General features: G+C 53.3%; 1 protein-coding gene across 3 annotated transcripts in view; it reads right to left on the bottom strand.

Annotated features, from left to right (window-relative positions):
- The window catches only part of WHRN (whirlin), a 56213-nt gene that overhangs the window by 31374 nt on the left and 7516 nt on the right, over positions 1-17323 (bottom strand). For 2 of the 3 annotated variants that reach the window (XM_082327666.1, XM_082327667.1), the window contains exon 2: positions 7064-7279. In XM_082327666.1, the coding sequence (XP_082183792.1) occupies positions 7064-7279 (216 nt within the window). Of the gene's footprint in view, positions 1-7063; positions 7280-15650; positions 15720-17323 lie in introns of those variants that run through there. The other variant, XM_082327668.1, reaches the window with a different exon arrangement.

Below are 17323 nucleotides of genomic sequence, written 5' to 3'. Positions count from 1 at the left end.
CAGTCCTCACCTCCTCCCCTACGCTGTACCAAGGCTGCGTCCAGCCCCAAGCTGCTCCCGCGTGTACAACGCAGAAGCGTTTGGAAGATCAGGGTCACAATTTTAATTTCAATTTCAACACTGAAACATCTGCCGCCTCCTGTAGAAGGAAATGAGGGAAAAAAATGCCATCATCAGTAAGGCATTTGCTCTGAGTTGATTCCTGCATGGGATTTCTTTTCTCTGGGTTTATGAAATTATCTGTTGACAGATTCAATTTCACCATTAGAAAAAGCACTTTCAGACAAGAGTTACTCCGCATCAGTAGGATTCAGCACACAGCTGCATGAGTGGCTGAGGTTTCACCCATGCCGACAGCTATTTCCATGCCATTACTGCTACCAAACAACAAAAACAACAGTTAAGGAGGCTTGCAGGGCTCATCCTCCTCCTGCTTTCCAAGGAAACCCCACTGGCTTATGTCTAGACATCCTGCAAACATGCGAGCAGAGCTCACAGGAACACAGAGCCAGCTCACGACCCATTAACTGAGGCACCAGGAGCAGCAGTCACAGCTGCTAGGGGAGCCAGAGCCATCAGAGCTGCCCCAGCACCAACCCCCCTTCCAGGCCAGGCTTTGTAAGGCCATGCTGGGGACTTTGCTGTCACAGCTACACGGGCAGCCACCTCCAAGAGCGTTTAATATTAGCGCAGCTACAGCGCTGCCTTTGCCTCTACAACAGGCACGCGTCGGGCACCGACCTGCAAACAGGTTCCCGTGGCAGGTGTCTGCCGGGGCAGCGAGCATCTCCCACGGCTGAGAGGGGACACTCGGAGCAGAGGGACAGGCAGGCCACAACAGAAGCAGGGCAGGACAGTCTCTAAACCTGATCCCAAGCCTCAGCCCAGCAGTGCTGCTCAGCCCTTGGCCACGCTGCTGAGCCCAGCGGCTGCCTCCGCACCGGGCAGCGCTCGACTCATGCAACGCTCTGTAGCTCGGGGGCACAACGATCACTTTTGGGTGCTTTTTATTTGCTTAAAGTGCCTGAAATAACGAAGAGATGGCACTGCTCCCTGCCAGCATGCGGTGAGGCGAGTGAGGCCTGACCCAAGGGATGTTTTCAGGTAATCCTGCTGGGCCAGTGCTACAGACGGCCCAAGGCAGAAGGATACCTTTTATCCCCAGGGAACTGGGGGACCAGTGGCTCACGTCACATACTCCAGTCACCACAGGAATCCTGCAGACAAGTGGGGAGCTGACCACATACCCCCGAGTAGCCCGGAGAGGCTTCTAGCTGCAAACCAAAGCAAACGCCAGCAAGGTCAGAGCGAGCGAGCAGCGAGAGACGCGGGGAGCTGTATCACCTCGCACTGAAAATGTCATTACAATCTAACAGAAAGAAATCCTTCCTTATCTCTTCTGCATCTCTTATCCTTCATGCTCTAGTAGTCACCATTAGCGTCTCAAACATTCAAGCCACTCAATATTATCACAGATATATTTTTCTTTTTTTTTTCTCTTTTTTTTTTGTTTGCTTTTTAATGATAATTATAGCTACTTTTGAATACCGAACTGCCTGAAGGCAAGCTCGCACTCTCTTCTTTACGTATATTTTCTTTCTCCTGCTGCTTAAAGGAATAAGCAGCTGCCCTGGCAATAAGCACATTAGAGCAACGTTTCAGCTGATGAAACGGCGTTTCTCAGAGAATTAGCAGTCCGACACTTGCAGAGCATTTGGCACAGTTCATCTTCCTCCCAGCTCAGCAGCACCTACGAGTTTTTGCTGGCTGATGGTTTCCAAAGGGCTTTTAATGAAATAAGCTGTTGATCCCAGAAGTACCTTAATGACAATTCACAGCACAAATGGTCCTTGCTGTTGTGAAAAATGTAGTGGACTTAAGCTTGAACAGATCATAAAAATCAAACTGCTCTGAAGCACAAGGTGACCACTGGAAGCAGGTCCCACCCTCCCGACAAGCAACGTCCTCTGTCGGGATGGCGCTGGGGGACTGTGACCCGCTCCTGTGTCTGTCCTGGAGACAGCCAGCCCCAAGAACGTTTCACCAGAGCTTTGCACTAGTGCAAGCCCTTTTTTTCACGCTCATTACTGACCACCATCGCTGGCTACTTCACCTGCACAGGGCTCTGATGAAAGACTGGATCCACTGATTACGACTACAGGGAAGGCTGCCCTTACTGCAGGAAACTAATAATAGCAAAACTTGGGAAATATGGCCATCTCTTCAACCTGCCACAGACAACACAGCCATGGAAACTGTAAAGATTTGCAATAAGCCACGACACTTGCACAGCCACAAGCGCATATCTGCCAGCATCTCCTTCATCCCTCCATTCCCTTTAATTCTCGCATCCTTTCTTGTGCCTTCTCATGAGATATCATTCGTGTTAGGTCAGGTCTACACTGAATAATTGGCCCAGATCTTTGGATTCACCTCCTGCTCATCCACACGGAATAGCCTCTGACCCAAGCTTGGTGCAAGCTGGATTTTGGCCCAGAACCACTGACTGGAACAGGATGGTGAAAGCAAAGCCAGTGGACAGCTGACAGCCCACCAGTAACTTCCCAAAGCCCCATAATGGCTTCTTCTGCAGCTGACAGCGAAGAAATCCCAGTGTCCACACAAAAATATGATAGAAAGCCAAGGGCAAGGAATGTGCCAGCCCTAGGCCAGCAATGCTGGCTGCCTTCTGAGCTAAACCCGTGCAGAAGCTATCCAAGGAGGTCAGACTGACCCGTCAGCTGGAAGCCCAACCACCCTGGCTGCACACCAGTCCAGCCCATCTGCTCCGCACCTCCAGCCCACCGTCCGGGTGCCCGCTCCGGGACGGTTCGCAGCCACACACCAGATCCCTCCTCCGCCAGATGGATCGGTTACACTATCACACACACGCCAACAGCAGCGGTTTCCATTTCAAGCCTTTTGATAATGAATGCTTCTGCCTACAGATAAGCAAACTTGTTAAACTACGCTACAAAACCCATCCTTTCAGGCATACAGAACAGATGTGCTGAAGGGAAAGGCAGCCAGACAGGGACATCTCTATCGCCTGATGAATGTAGGATGCCTCCACCAACCTTGAACTTAACCTTGCAAAAGCTGGCAATACCACCTTAACGACAGCAGCGTTGTAAGCTTACTGAACTGCAGCAAAGCCTTAACAAACTTGCTGGCTTGCATCGCTTCAGCCTCCTGCTGTAGGGCTGAAGTCTGATCTCTGCTGTACTTTCCCAAACGATGCCTGTTTGAAAGCTTTTGCATATGTACTCCGGGACATTCAGATCGATTAGAAATGGAGGGGGAATAACCAACTAATCCCCAGCCCTTCCCGCAGAATGTAAAACCATCCAGAAATCAAATAGCCCTCGGGAGTACCTGTCACTTCTGGTTGACTGGGCTGAATTAACCAGGGACACGTTGCATTTATTTGCATGATATTTGTGAACAGAATAACCCTATTTTCAACAGTTAAATGTATATATATCTCTCTACACATACAAATAAAAAAAGACAAAACTAGAGGCAGGCTGCTCCCTTGTTCTGGGACACATTTTAATCTCTTGCTGGTGCACAGTAAGTCAGGACAAAGCGACTCTGCTAATTCATGCCCTGAAGCGTGGGTTCAGCCCCATGACCCAGGCAGTCACACCGAGTAACCCCTCTCACGTCCACCGCCCAGGTCCGGCTCCCCTCCCTGCCAGCCAGCCTCTGATCACGGTGGGGCTTTCTTTCGCTGTCAGCTGGCAAAGCAAGGCACCTCTGGATACAGAAGTGTCTGGGTGGCCTTGGTCATTTAAAAGTTGTAGCATTCACTAATTTTCTTTTGCCGGTCTTGCAAATGGGAATTCAGGAGCGGAGGTTATCACAACATGCATACCAAGCCTTGCACGTTGACAGCAGTGAGCAGGGCTGTGAGGAGGAGCTGGGTTTGGAGGCAGGCTCAGGGCAGTGCAAGGAGCGGAGGGGCCAGGGTGCTGCTCTGAGCAGCCTTGGGTCCCACCAGTGCTAACGGCTACCGCTGAAAGCACTGCTGAACCACCGAGCCACAGGCTGGGGAGAAGGGTGCATCGTGCTTGTGGTCAGCAAGGACGGAGGCCCATTACGAGGGCAAGGAGAAGGCCTCCAGGCAGCACCGAGAGCTGCGCTACAGCAGAGCGGGAGGCAGGCTGGGGGCCGACACAAGACATCAAGGGCCACCAGCAAAGCTGCCTGGGGGTCCCAGGACCGAAACAACACAGGGTTGATAGCTTCTGTTAGAAATGCCAGCCACAGCCAGCGTGGCACGGAGGAGCGGGAGGGGAACCGCAGTGATCGATGTCACTGCTGACACGCCACGGAGGAGCAGTGCCTGAATAAAACTACCTCAATGTAAAGGACTTTTATTAGTTGTGAGCCTCCTATATTAATCACAACCAATTCATTTAATCTTCAGCAACATGGAAAAGCATAGAAAGGCTATCCCGGTTTGACGCCTGTGATGAGTATGAACTAAACTCTGAATTCCCAAATATTCAGAGCCTGGGCTGTGCTCTGAGCTCACCTTTATAGCTATAAAAAGGGCGACTCTGACAGGTTCTCTGCCTGAAGGTTGAATACTGCCCATTCTCATGATGCCAGCATTACCCTCTGCATCAGATCTTTGCACACCCATTTCTGTGAGCTTCAGACATGTCCTACAACTGTCACTGACTCTTCCCAGGTTAACAGAGGGGCCTTCACCCCCCTGCCCTGGGGTCAAAGCACGATCCTCCACTACAAGAAGCCAAAGGGCTGTCTGACTGCGTGAAGCAGCACCAAGGAATGGAAGAACAAGCTCAGATTTTGGAAGACCCAGTTGGAGTGCGAGGCTCTTCACCACTCCTCACACCGGGGCGAAAGGTCCTGAAGCCAGCAAGCCACGAGCTGGTAGCACCACGAAGGCTGGGCATCCCACCCAAGGCTGAGAAATCTTCCAAGTGCTCTGCAAGCGCAGCGCTGCCACGAAGAGGCATCACAGCAGCAGCACCAGAGAAGCACAGCTCAGGACAAGGGCAGCCACTTCTGTGAGCCAAGGTCCTGCAGCCCAGCTCAGCCAGAACGGTGCCACAGCGGGAGACTTGGAGCTGGGGTCCCCTTCACACCTTGGGAGTGAGCGTATCCAACAGCAGCCAAGCCCAGCGTGGATACTCTTCGAAGTTTAACGTGGCCTTCACTCAACTTGGCTTCCTTCACTTCCAAAGTGGATTAAGCTATGGTAATTAAAGCTCTTTTAACTTGCAAAGGTCAGTTGGATTCATTTTCCTGTGCACCCCCTGGCAGAGCTGAGGAGCAGGAGCCGTACAGAGGCGGGCGCTTTGCTCTGCTGACCGGCCCATGCAGTGGCCGAGCTGCCCAGAGACAGGCAGGGCTCCTGGAACCGCACCTCCCTAGGGACTGACGGGAAGGGGCTGCCCGGGGCCGTGCGAGGCTCAGGCACTGGGCAGGGATGCGCACAGCTTCAGGCTCCTACGCGTTTCGTGTCAATAGACAGCAAGGACTAAAGGAACGACGTGCAGAGAAACATCTCTTACCTACGGCTTCAAAGAGTCGCTGTCTGCTATATCAAGGTGACACTGAGTGGTAGGGGGTGGGGGACACCAGCACATCAGCAGCGGCTGCTTTCTCTTCTCCTTAAAGTAAAAATAATGGGCCCTTCTCCCTTGTGGCCCACATGAATATTTCATCAGCAAACTGCCTCATCGTGTATTAGATTTTTTTTTCCCTCTCTGGCTCCAGCTTACAGATCCCTCCACAGCCTTTCCAGGAGGATCTGAGGATATTTTGAGCATACAGTCAAAGCACTAGGGACAGCCACAGTGATCTCAGGATAACAGGACGGAGGCTCCAAGCAACTCTGTGCCTTTGGGAAGCAAGCGCCCTGCTCGCTCGTATGACAGTACTCGGATGTCCCATGAACGCTGGTGAGGCAACGCCATGTCCTGCTGGTACAGGACGAACAGGTTCCCTATCCATCACCACCGAGACAGCGAGCAGAGCCTGCCCCTCCAGCCTATGCCTCACTGCGAGGGCATCTGAGCACCGCTCCTCTGCGTCTACAAGTCTCTAGGTCTGTTTGGGCACGGGAAGCATGAGGGAGAAGGAACACGAGATCCCCAAGATCAGATATTGCAGCTTGAACATATCCTCCACTGCCTTCATTTATAATAAGGCCTATTTAAAGGAGGGCAGGCTCACAGAGAAGAGGACTGGGAATTAGATGTACTGATACGCTTTCCTTTCTGTCAAAGGCCTGAGATCCAGGCCCTGCTGGAGTGGCCAGCACTGGCCAGACACCACCAGCTCCCCCGGGTGCCATTACGAAAGCCGTTCCCTTCCCGGCTCCTTTTTCACTTGACAGGGCTTTTTGCACAGGCACTGCTCAGGCCCTTCCTGGCTCAGCCTGCCTCTCCCCAAACAGAAACGGAAAATAATCCGTTTTATTTTATAGCATTTTTGGAAGAGAAATTTTTCTTTTTTTTTTTTTTTTACTTAGACAAAACTGTGAAGAGACCCAAGAAAGCCTCACAGAAACACCGGAGGAAAGATCTGAAATGCAGGAAGAAGGGCAGTAACGCACCCTGAGATCTAGCCCTCCAAATCCACGAGCCCTCCTGAACCTAACATCTATGTCAGCCTCTCCATCACCATGTCGGCAGCGGGCCTCTAGCCAGAACAACCACCTGACTGGGAAAAAGCCTTGAAAGCAATTTCTGGTTCGACCGCTGCTCCTAGCGGGACCCTCACCGCCAGACAAGTCTGCATCTGGACGATGCCTTGTCTGCAGCTCAGGTTCTACTTGCGTTAAAAGGGAACAAAGCCAATCCATCCTGTCCTAGAGTGCTCCTCGGGGGAAGACAGAGGGAAAGCTACACACCAAGGGAAAAAAACTAGGATCCAGTGCATCCTAAAGGAGAGACGGCTATCCCAGTGGAGGCCAGGATCACACGAATGAAAAGCATAAAGGGAACAAAGAGGGTTGGCACCTACATGGTAACAGGTAACCACAGACAGGCCCCCAGGGCTGTGGCTGATCCCCCTCGCTCACCTTCTTCTCATCTCCCTCTTGCAGAAGCTGGAGGTGGCTCCTCTTCTCGCCGTCCTTGCGGAGGGAGCTGTTCTGGTGGTGCGGCAGGCCCACCGGCGGGGACACGCTCCGGCCCTGCGGGTCCACCCAGGTGTAGATGTGGTTGGTGACATAGCCCCCCGGGATGCGTCCCACCGAATGCACAGACAGGTTCAGCTTCTTGCAGCCTTTCAGTACCTGGAAGACAAGCCGAGCAGAGGGAGTTAGTGCCTACAGAGGGGGGAGGACAATCTGCCCTGGGACTCTGGGGTGACATGGCTTTGCTCTTCCTTGAGGTTGAAAGATCTCAAGCTACTCTGCAACCACCAGCTGAATGACTGAGCTACATAAAAAGCTAGTGAAGGAGCTGGGATTTTTCTATTCTCTCCTGAACAGCAGCAGTGTCACGGCAAAGCTGCTGCTGCTGACAGAGCAAATACGCTCTCCCCATCGGCCAGGGAAAGAGCAGAGTGAAGGGGAGTACGGGAGGCAAGGCGGGTAGTGACATGAGAGGAGCCCCAGTATGGGCTGAACCTGAGACTGGGCAGCTCCTGCAGCTTTGGCGAGGAGTCGGAGCAGGACAGGGGTCAGTGCTGGAGGAGAGCGGCACTGCTGGTCCCCACAGCTCAGCCCCAAACTCTGCCATCGGAAAAGCTCCTGATGCCTTCAGGGGACATTGCCAACGCTCCCAGAAATTCAGCCTCTGTTGCCACTTCACTGCCAGCTGCCTTCCCCAGCACAAGCAGTCAATTAATGAGTACAATAATTATTAAATATATACATATATTTAAAACAGCATACACAGAGATGACCTTGGGACCCAGATAAAGTAATTTGCCTTGCTTCTCTGTTCCTTCATCTTCCACTGTAAGAAGCTGATGTAGGCTTTATAGTAAACTTAAATTAACATATAGAAGTTCTCCCTGGGGACAGCTGTAAGTGCTGCTCCCTTCTGAGGCCTCAGGAACACCAGATGCTCTGGATCTGCTCTCAGAAAGGAGGGGCTTTGGGGTTTTTTTCCATATATACGTCCTTTTGATGAGCTACTCCTGCAAGGTCTCCTCTCCCCACTGAGCGGAGAAGCTGCCGAGCAAAGCTTGTGACCGGGAAGAACTAATAAGGGCAGCTCTTCGGTAAAGAGTAATATTGTCAGTAATACTGGGCTGGCTGGATCCCAGCTCTGACCTGGCAACACTCCTGTCCCTCCCTGCCAGAGCCAGAGAGAATTCAGCTCGCCAATTCCCAGTTCAGCATCTCCATCACGTACAGCAATTTGGCTGCAAATTTGCCACATGCTCCCAAGGTCGTCACGTGCCTGGAGAGCTTAAACAAGGACTGCGAAACCAACAGCCCCACCAGAACAACCGCAGAGCGCGCGCTCGCTCGCTCCAGCCCCTGTCCCCTTAGCCCCCCCGCTCTCCTGCCGCCATCTCTTCTCTCCCTGCGAGCGCGTGGAGCCCAGCCCGGCCGGCAGACAGGCAGAGGTGCTCACCAGGCTCCAGTTTTGCTGGCATCAGCCCAAGTCTCACTGGGGCAATGGAGCTATTTCTGAGCCCACTGCCCACCCCGGGGTACCACGGCGTAGGGGCCCACCCATGCCTCAGGGCACAGTTCAGCTTCCCGCCCCAAAGCCCCTTCGTAAGCTGCCACGCAGGCAGGCTCAGGACGATCCAAACTCCACGGCAATGAGTTGGGGGTGGCAGAGAGGCTTCTACCTACCCTAGAGCTACCAGTGCAGTGACCCCTGTGTTTCTGTCAGGGCTGTACCCCATCTCACTCTCATTCTCCGTTCAAACTGGAGCCATTTCTACCGAGTCCTCTGTTAAGCCTGCACAACGTCATTTACGTACCTAGGTACCGAGACAGCGAACAGCACCGACAGTCCCATGAGCAAAGTCTCATCTCTCAGGCTGCAACTCCTCATCAAGCACAGGCAAATGATGAGGATAATCAGTGATTTGTTCAACTGTGCAGGGTTACAGTCCTCCCTCTGCCACAGAAATGCCATGCGATGCTAACTGACGCTTGCGCTCCCACCCTATTTCCCCCTCTCAATGAAAGAGCAGGCTCTCCGTTGCACTGATCCGGGGCATCCCTCACCTGTGTATGTTCCTACAATGCCTCAAAGCCAGCTGCTGAATGTCACTGTCATTTAAGGAGGAGAAAATGAAAAAAACCTCAGAGTTGAGGCTGGTTCAAGAGCACACACAGGGCCCTCCCTGAGCTGCTCTCTCCCCTGTCTCATTGCATTCACTGCCACCCCCTTCCCATGCGGATCTCTGGGACTGACGCAGGGATCCCGTTTCCTCCCTTCCTCAGAGCATCCATCCTGGCAGGGGAGGGAGCACCGAAGATAACCCTCCGGGCTTTCTACCACACAGGAGAGACACCAGGCGCAGGAGAAGCGACGGCACGCAGGCAGGACCCCCAGCTCCGCACCGGGGAGCGCTCACGGCCTGCCCCGAGGACGGGGCAGCGGCTGTTGCTGAAGGCGGGCAGCAGGCAGAGCGCTGGCTGCTCCCGTCCCGCCTCAGCTAAACGTCAGCCCCTGAAAGAGCAGGAACAGCAGCAGGGCTGCTCTCTGGAGGCACAGTAAAGTTTCCAAGGATGAGAGGCCAGAGATTTACAAGGGACTTTTTATGTCCCCCTGCAGCTCCCTTGACAAGGCCACCAGGAGATGGGACCTCAGTCAACAGGGAGATGTTTTATGCATGAAGGTGACAGCAGAGAGCTGGGAAGCAAGGAGAGCAGCTGGCTGGCTGGAGGCACCAGGCTGGGCCAGGGCTCCCCAGCAGCCCCAGTACAAGAGGAGACACGGAGGAGGGAGCGAACAGAAGCTGGCGGTGCCCATTGGGACGTTGCTGGTGACAGTCTCTCCCAGCAGAAGGCAGAGCTGCAGCAGGCAGGCTGGTGACACCCTGTGTAGTCCTTCATACACTTACTGAGGCTTCTCAAGGACTCGGTGAGTGAAGAAGTTTCCTGCCCAGCACAGTGTTTCACATCCCCACTGCTAATGCCTGTTGAAGAGCTCGTGCAGGACTGTAATGGTACCCCAGCAGGGGCCTTACCCACGCTTTGGAGCCCTTCAGGACACAGCTCTGCCAGCCTCCGAGCCACCTGCACGGGTGGGTGACCTGCACCACAAGACACAGACTGCACCTTTTGGAGACCTTTTGGATGATCAGAGGTGGAGGAGGACAGTGGCACCCACAAAGGACTTCCCTTACTGCTGTGAGGCAGAGCGGGACCATCCATGCAGCGCAACGGTGGTGAGCCAGCAACACCGACCTCAGTAGCTGGGGACTGCAGTTACCTGCCCTCGTGCTAGGTGCTAAACACCTCAAAGGGATGGTGCTCGCCCCAAGAAATGCAAGTGAGAAAGAGCAAGCAGAAAGGGGAGAAGTGAGGCACCTTGTCCAAGGTGACCCCACAAACCCCTGAGAGAGTTGGCGAGAGCCCCTCTCTCGGCACGGCGTCACATCTACTTGGTGACACTGCCCCTGCGTGCGGCTGAGCCTCCGTGCTTCCCGCTGCAACCCTGACCTGCTTTCCAGTGCCGCCTTGTGCAAGCCAGGCTGTGCCTCGGCCCCCGTCTGCTCCCACCCTGCCCCACAGCCTGCAGCAGATGCCCCGCCATCGCATGCAGCTCCCGTACAGCTGCCATCCTCTCCCCTTAAACTCGCTCTTCATCAGCTTTATAACCCACGACACCACTAAGGGCCATGACCCGACCAAACCCTTCGCCCACCTACAAGCTGGTAGAAGAGCTATGGGCCTTTGGGCACCCCCAAACCACACAGAACACGTGCGTACATACCGGCACGCAGGTGTATATAGGGTACGCACATGTGTAACACACCATCGCAGGCACCACCGAGACACACACACGTAGGTAAAAAGCAGTAGCTGTTGAACAGGACACAGCAACGCTATGGGACCATGTAAGAGAGTTAAACAGCTGATTTGTTTCTCCAGCAGACAGTCTCCCACAGCCCTGATTCAACGTGGCCCTCAGGCACGTGCTTCAACGAGCAAGCGTTTAAGCCTCTGCCTACAACATGCTCAAGCACAGGTCTGAACTTCAGCTGGTGAAGCCCATTTATAAGCTGAATCTATTTGTAATCTGAGTCTGTTTATAAGAATAGATTTTTGGCTCGTGAGCTTGCATCAATTTGAATAGATTCTTTATTTTTATTAATTTTAGGATAAGCCTAGGTTTGTATCAGCTCAGGGGGTAAATCCTTCTTCAACCATGAGCACAAATAGCCTGAGCAATCTCTGCTTTTAACCTCCACTAGAAGCACGTCCGCTCCAGTAAGCCAAAGTACAGCCCCTAGCATGAGAGCCAGAGGCTGAGGAGCACAAGGCTTGCTCAACTCCACCCCTGTCCTCCCTCCGGTCACCAAAGTCTTGTCAAAAAATCACAGGGTGGTCAGCACAAACCACTTCCCCAACCCAGCGACCACTAAAGTCAGTTTTGTTCAAATATTCGAGCTTCCTTTGTTCATTAGGCAGCCACCAGCCATTTAAACTAAAGCTGACACAGCTATGAGAGGAGACGAGAAGCGAAGCGGTGTTTTCCCTCGGATAACGGCACCGCACACGCTCCATAACGAAGCACAGCAGCACGGGGACGAGATCTGGCGCAGACCTTTGTACATCCAGACACTGAACTAGACTTTAACAAAGCACTTGGCATGCAGAGCTGCAAAGTGATGAGGCATCAGGTGAGCCAAATGGGAGAAGCATCCATAGTGCATCCAAACAGAGACAGAAATCGCTATCAGCTGCTTCGGTGAGCTCCAAGTGAGCAGAGCTACTACCCATTTCCCTGCACGGGAACAAACGCTGGGCTTCCCCCTCTGTGGGTTTTTTCTGGCTTTCCCAAGGCTGGTGCATCCATTCATCTGCTAGGTTGGAAGAGTGTCCCTCCTGGCATCTGGGGAGATGAATTCTGTTACCCGTGGGGGAAAGAGAGGAAAAATGATGGTCCCAGTGGTATTAGAAGAGATCTCTGGAACAGGACCTGCTGGGAGAAGGCTGTTCCCTGGAGGTGGTGCAGTGGCCTTGTAGGGACACGCTGGGTCAGCAGCCCATGGAAAGGGACCATCTCCACATTGCGCAGCCCGTGACTCACCGGTTCCATCGAGGCCTGTTCCCATCCTACATCCAAAACCAAGCCTGCGCTGACCTGTGGGGCTTAACCCCTGTCCCCATCCAGCTCCCTACAAGCCGGCCGCTGGGATCCCCAGCACAGCTGCCATGCCAGCAGAGCCGACGACCTCCCCTGGCTTTTTCTATTTACCATCCCTGTGCTTTGACAGGGTGTAGCCTTTAGAGCGGGAGCCAAAAAACCTCCAGCCGTTACAGATCCTGCCACTGACTCCTGCCATAGTATGTAGCTTCCCATTTTTCAGTGCCTCAGTTGCCCTGTATTGAGGGTAAATCATCCACTTTTGGAAAGAATGCTGAGGCAACCCCAGCAGCGAGTCTCCTCCAGGCTGGTTCATCTGGATTTTCCACCCAGGCACAGCAGACAGACCCAGGCAGGCTTCCTCACCGAGCCTGGGGTACATGAGAGACGGGTGCCCTCAGCTGCTCCTCCCCTGCTCCACCCTATTTCATCCCTTCAGTTCTGCTAATATACATTTCCATCAGGCTCTCAGAGTCTGGAGAAAATGAGGCTGATTTGACATCCCAAAGAAGTTTGCAGGTAATTTTCTCATCCACTGAGCACAATTATCCAGCACCTTTGGAAAGTCAGCAGCACACATAATGACTCTCTCCTGCCAGCTGTTCTTCAGGTCGTTATGAAGTGCTTTGGGAGAAGCCTCCCTCTCAAGGATGCTCTAGCCCCAACGCTGGCTCCTATGAGGAATCCAAGCGACCACCGTAGTGAGGCATTCACCATAAATTTCTTGACACCATCTTGGTCCTGACAATTTTTATTGCTACAGCACTGGGATACAGAGTAGATTTAATGGGGCCATTTATGCCTGCTACCAAGGTAATGAGGTGCAGCCTACTGCTGCACTACCTCCGCACCAGGATCTTAGCACCCGCTTTACAATCAAAGCAAGGCCAGGCCTGGGTAGGCCAGGCCTGGGTAAGCCAGAGGGCTGCAGAGTGCAGCACCGTTCCTCTGCAGTTCAGCACGCAGCTGCAGCTGGGTGCTAGAGTACCCAAGGAAACAACTGCAGAATGAGAATTGAGGTAGAAGTCTTGCCGCTAATAAAAGGAAGTGCTTTGAGTGTAGAGGTGCCGCAAAAATGGAAATCATTAACAGGCATCCAAGGAGGCAAGAGCAAAGGCTAATGGGCTGAGGTGGAGGCAATGGGAGCCTCTGCAAGCCCTTGGGGACACACCAGTGCTAGGGGACGATGACAACTGCATTACAAACAGGCGACTCAGCAGCTCGGGCAGGATGGAAGGTTTTCGAGCCAAGGATGCAGCAAGAAAGCCGTTCATCACAGGGAGAGGTGGTCAATGTCAGGGCATCGGAGAACACAACAGCCACTGCTGCTCACCAGGGCCAGCTCCGCTCGCCTCAGCCCCCTCCTCAGCAAGAGCAGAGAGCCTTGTTCTCCAGGGACACAGTGTGGAGAGGAGTCCTGGCATCCCCTGGGAGCGGCCCGCAGCCTGGGCAGACTTTGTGCTGATGGAGAGAGCCCAGATACAGCTCTGCGCTGCCGGGACCACTGGGCTTCACTTCCCTCTCCCATCAGGGGTAGCTGGTGCTGGCTCTGCTAAGCCAGCTGGGAGCCCCAGGACACGCGTGGAGCCGGTCCTGGATGGGCAGATCCAGCCCAGTATCCACGGGCAGATCCAGCCCTAAGACTCCTCATCTTTGTCCAGCTGTCCCAGCCAGCAGGACTATTTTCTCCTCTGTTTCATTTTAATTTAGTTTCTCAGGGCTGGTGAGAAGGGGCTAGCTGACAATCTGGGGATCAGAGGTGCTAATTACTGACAGACCAGGGACCCACAGAGGCAGCTTCTTCAACACATCCTTCCCTGCCATCGCACAGGCATTTTGGCCAGCAGGGACCATACCTACGGCAGAAGGCAGGACCCATTTTCCAGTTGGTCTCCCTGAACATCAGGCAATCAGCAGGAATTACGTTCCAGCCCTATCACATGGGCTTCTCCCACACCGTGCATCCACCCTGGCCTCCTGGAATGCGTTGGCAGAGGGTCCCAACACCCATCTGAGCACGGGATTTTGGCCAGCGGCATCGGCCCCTTGGTGGAGGGGGGTGGTTTACGGCAGGTTTCCATGCTAGCTGCTGCTCGAACATTTAGCACTTTGCCTTTCCCCACTCCCAGCGAGGTGCCACAGGGCCAGCAAGCTGGCAACGAGTCCACTGACCTCGATTTTGCCGTCAGGCCTATTTATAAAGCAGGAACGGCAAGTGAGGGGGCCAGCACCTGCCCACACCAACAATACGCTTCCCGTGAAGCAGGTCACCCCAGCTCCCTGGGACAAAAGGAAAAGTTTTTCAGGCCAGAATTTTCATCTGATGTAAAAAGCGAGGGGCCCATGGAGAGAAAGGATAGGTTCTGGATGGGAATACTGCAAGGGAGAACTTCTCCCTCTCTGACACACAAGCTGTCTTGTGTCCAGTGACTGCAGATACCAGCACAAAAGCAACAGCATAATCCATCCTGCAAGCAAGCTCTTTGGGAAAGCGTGTTACTTGACAGGCATACTGAACCTAACCCATTTGCAGTGGACCATTAAATAAAATAATTCCACCTCCTTAATCCCCTCTGCAGAATCAGGCAGTGCACACTGCATCTCCATTCCTTTCTCAAGCCATTTCAGGGACTGGCCACATGTTGTTCAGTGCTGCTGTGTTTCGCTCCAGACTCAGATAAAATTTGGCTTTGCCCCATCCATAGTGCGTTTGAAGCCCATGGTATGAACGGTTTAATGCTGGCATCACAGTGTGCAAGCACACCAGCTAGAAGACAAGCTTAAGGAAATAATTTAGTTGAATCTGGGGATCACTGCCAAAACATTTAGCAGGAAAACAGTCACCAATTGCCTAGAAATATTATTAGAAGAAGCAAGCGCCAGAGAGAAGGGCAGATTGATTCCATAAGGCCACCGATCCCCTGACAACACACTATTTAATTATCTATCAAGTCCTTTGAGAGCAAAGTAGATTGCTTAAAATAATCAAAAGAAGGAAACGCACATCTCATGTACCCAGTTATTACCTTTAAAAAAACGAAACCCAAACCAACACACAATACAGCCTATTCTTTGCTAAGATCAAGACTGGCAGCTGCCACCCTTCCTGAGCCCCACCTGGGCCAGGCCGTTCTGGCCCAGCACGGCTCCCGTTACCCGAGGCTTTCCTCTCCTGCCTTCAGAATTTTCCCCTTGTTCTTTCCACTTCTCGAGGGCACCGAAAGGTTGAAGGCTGCGTAAAAGCATCTTCCAGGCCTTCAAAAATTCCCCCAGTAGGAACACAGATGTCAGAAATCAACGGCAATTAATCACCAGTATTCTTCTGGCAGCCTGAATAAAATACACATCTCGTACGGATACAGCCCACTCACTTACCTTCGCCGCTAATGAAATGAGCAATCTATTCCAATTCATTCCGTTAGTGGGTAGATCACAGTTTGATACAAGAAGCATTAACTCTGAGCCATCCTCCCCCTTGCTACAGACGCAAGCTGCTTTCTTCCGGCAGTAAGAGACTCGCCAGAGCTGTTTGGCTTCTTGGGCCGCTCGGATAACGAGCATCCGAGCACTCGCTCCGTTTGCAAGCTGCAAAGGTCAGCACGGAGGTTATCAATCATTGAAGTACCACGCAATTTTGCACCAAGTCCCCCCAAAAAGTAAGGCACAGACTTAAAAACAAAAACTGTGAAGGGGAAAGAAATGCAGAGATACCACAGGAGGGAGGCAGAGGGAGCTTTTACAGCATGCTCCAGCACCATGGAGGGAGTAATTTGCAGATGTTTGCCTAACCACTATATCCTGCCCTGTCCAGGGGTGCTCCTGCTGGACCCAGCTGGACTGGGGTAGTTTTAAGCTTGAGGGCTCAGCTAGACTGAGCAAAGCCATCTCAGTGCCAGTGGGAAGGATGAGGGTCCCCGTGTCTGCTACGGAGGGGAGGGGGCTGCAGGGCCAGGACTGCCAGACCTTTTACTGGGAGACCGATTGAGCCGTACCAGCTAAATGGTTCCTCTGCCAATGGAAAGGACAGAGCAGAAGAGAGCAGGCAGAGGCCCTACCTGCCTGCATGCCCCCAAAGGCTTCCTCCAGGGATCCTCTGCAGGCAGGACAGATATAAGACTATCACAGCTCCCACCGCACACCTTGGTTAAGGCCAAGTTTGCCCAGGTGCTGTACGAATGCATAGGGAGAGACTGTCCCCTGCCCCAGCCTGCAGTCTGTAGCTGTAAATAAGATGCTTTGGATCAAGTGTATCCCCTCCCCGTCTCGCCTGACGGAGACCAGGGAACCGCTGCTGTGCAGAGGAACGGGGAGACCCGTCCGCGCTGACGTACGCAAACAGCTCGTCCCCGCGCGGGGCGGACGTGCGGCTGGGCAGGCAGGAACAGAGAAAGCTGGCAGGAGAAAAAGGTGACACAGGGGCAGGTGGGGAGAGAGGAGGAGGGGAGAAGGGAGGCAGAGGCACTCCGGGTGGGGTGCTGGCTGAGAGGAACCCGAGGGGAAAGCAGCGGGTAACACAGCAGAGGGGCCGGAGGTGCGAAATGGCCTCCCTGTCAGGAAGACAAATGGGAATTACAAGAGGCACAGTCCAACCTCTCCCCCTCTCCCAAGGCAAAGGTGACAGCAGTTTGGTTTTCAAGTAGTGGCACTTATGCAAATAAATGCAAATTGATGCGTAATTATGGTGATTGCACACATTTAGCCCCAAGGCATCAGGAAACCCATGTCCCTTTCACCTGGAGGTCAAATGAAATCTTAGCTCCAGGGCCTTCTCCCTAACCCCTCCAAGGGCTGGCAGCCCCCATCCCCGCCACCTCCCACCCCCTCAAAGCTGGCCACTGCCCAGCGTGTCCCTCAGGCAAGTCCAGGACAATTTTAAAACCAGCAGAAAACTCCACAAAGCTTTATTTCAGTGCAAGCCTGGAAAGCTGTTCAGGTGCTTTCTGGGGTGGGGGTGCCTGAGGGGAATCCAGATCAAAGCACTCACCCCGCTGCCTCTTGTTTTCTCTTTCCACTCCACACCAAACACAATGTTGAAAAATATCACGAGA

This window comes from Platalea leucorodia (assembly GCF_965183815.1).
Source record: "Platalea leucorodia genome assembly, chromosome: 15".
Classification (NCBI taxonomy): Eukaryota; Metazoa; Chordata; class Aves; order Pelecaniformes; family Threskiornithidae; genus Platalea; species Platalea leucorodia.
The sequence above is the reverse complement of the archived record's forward strand: the minus strand, read 5'-3'. Positions and strand labels throughout refer to the sequence as shown.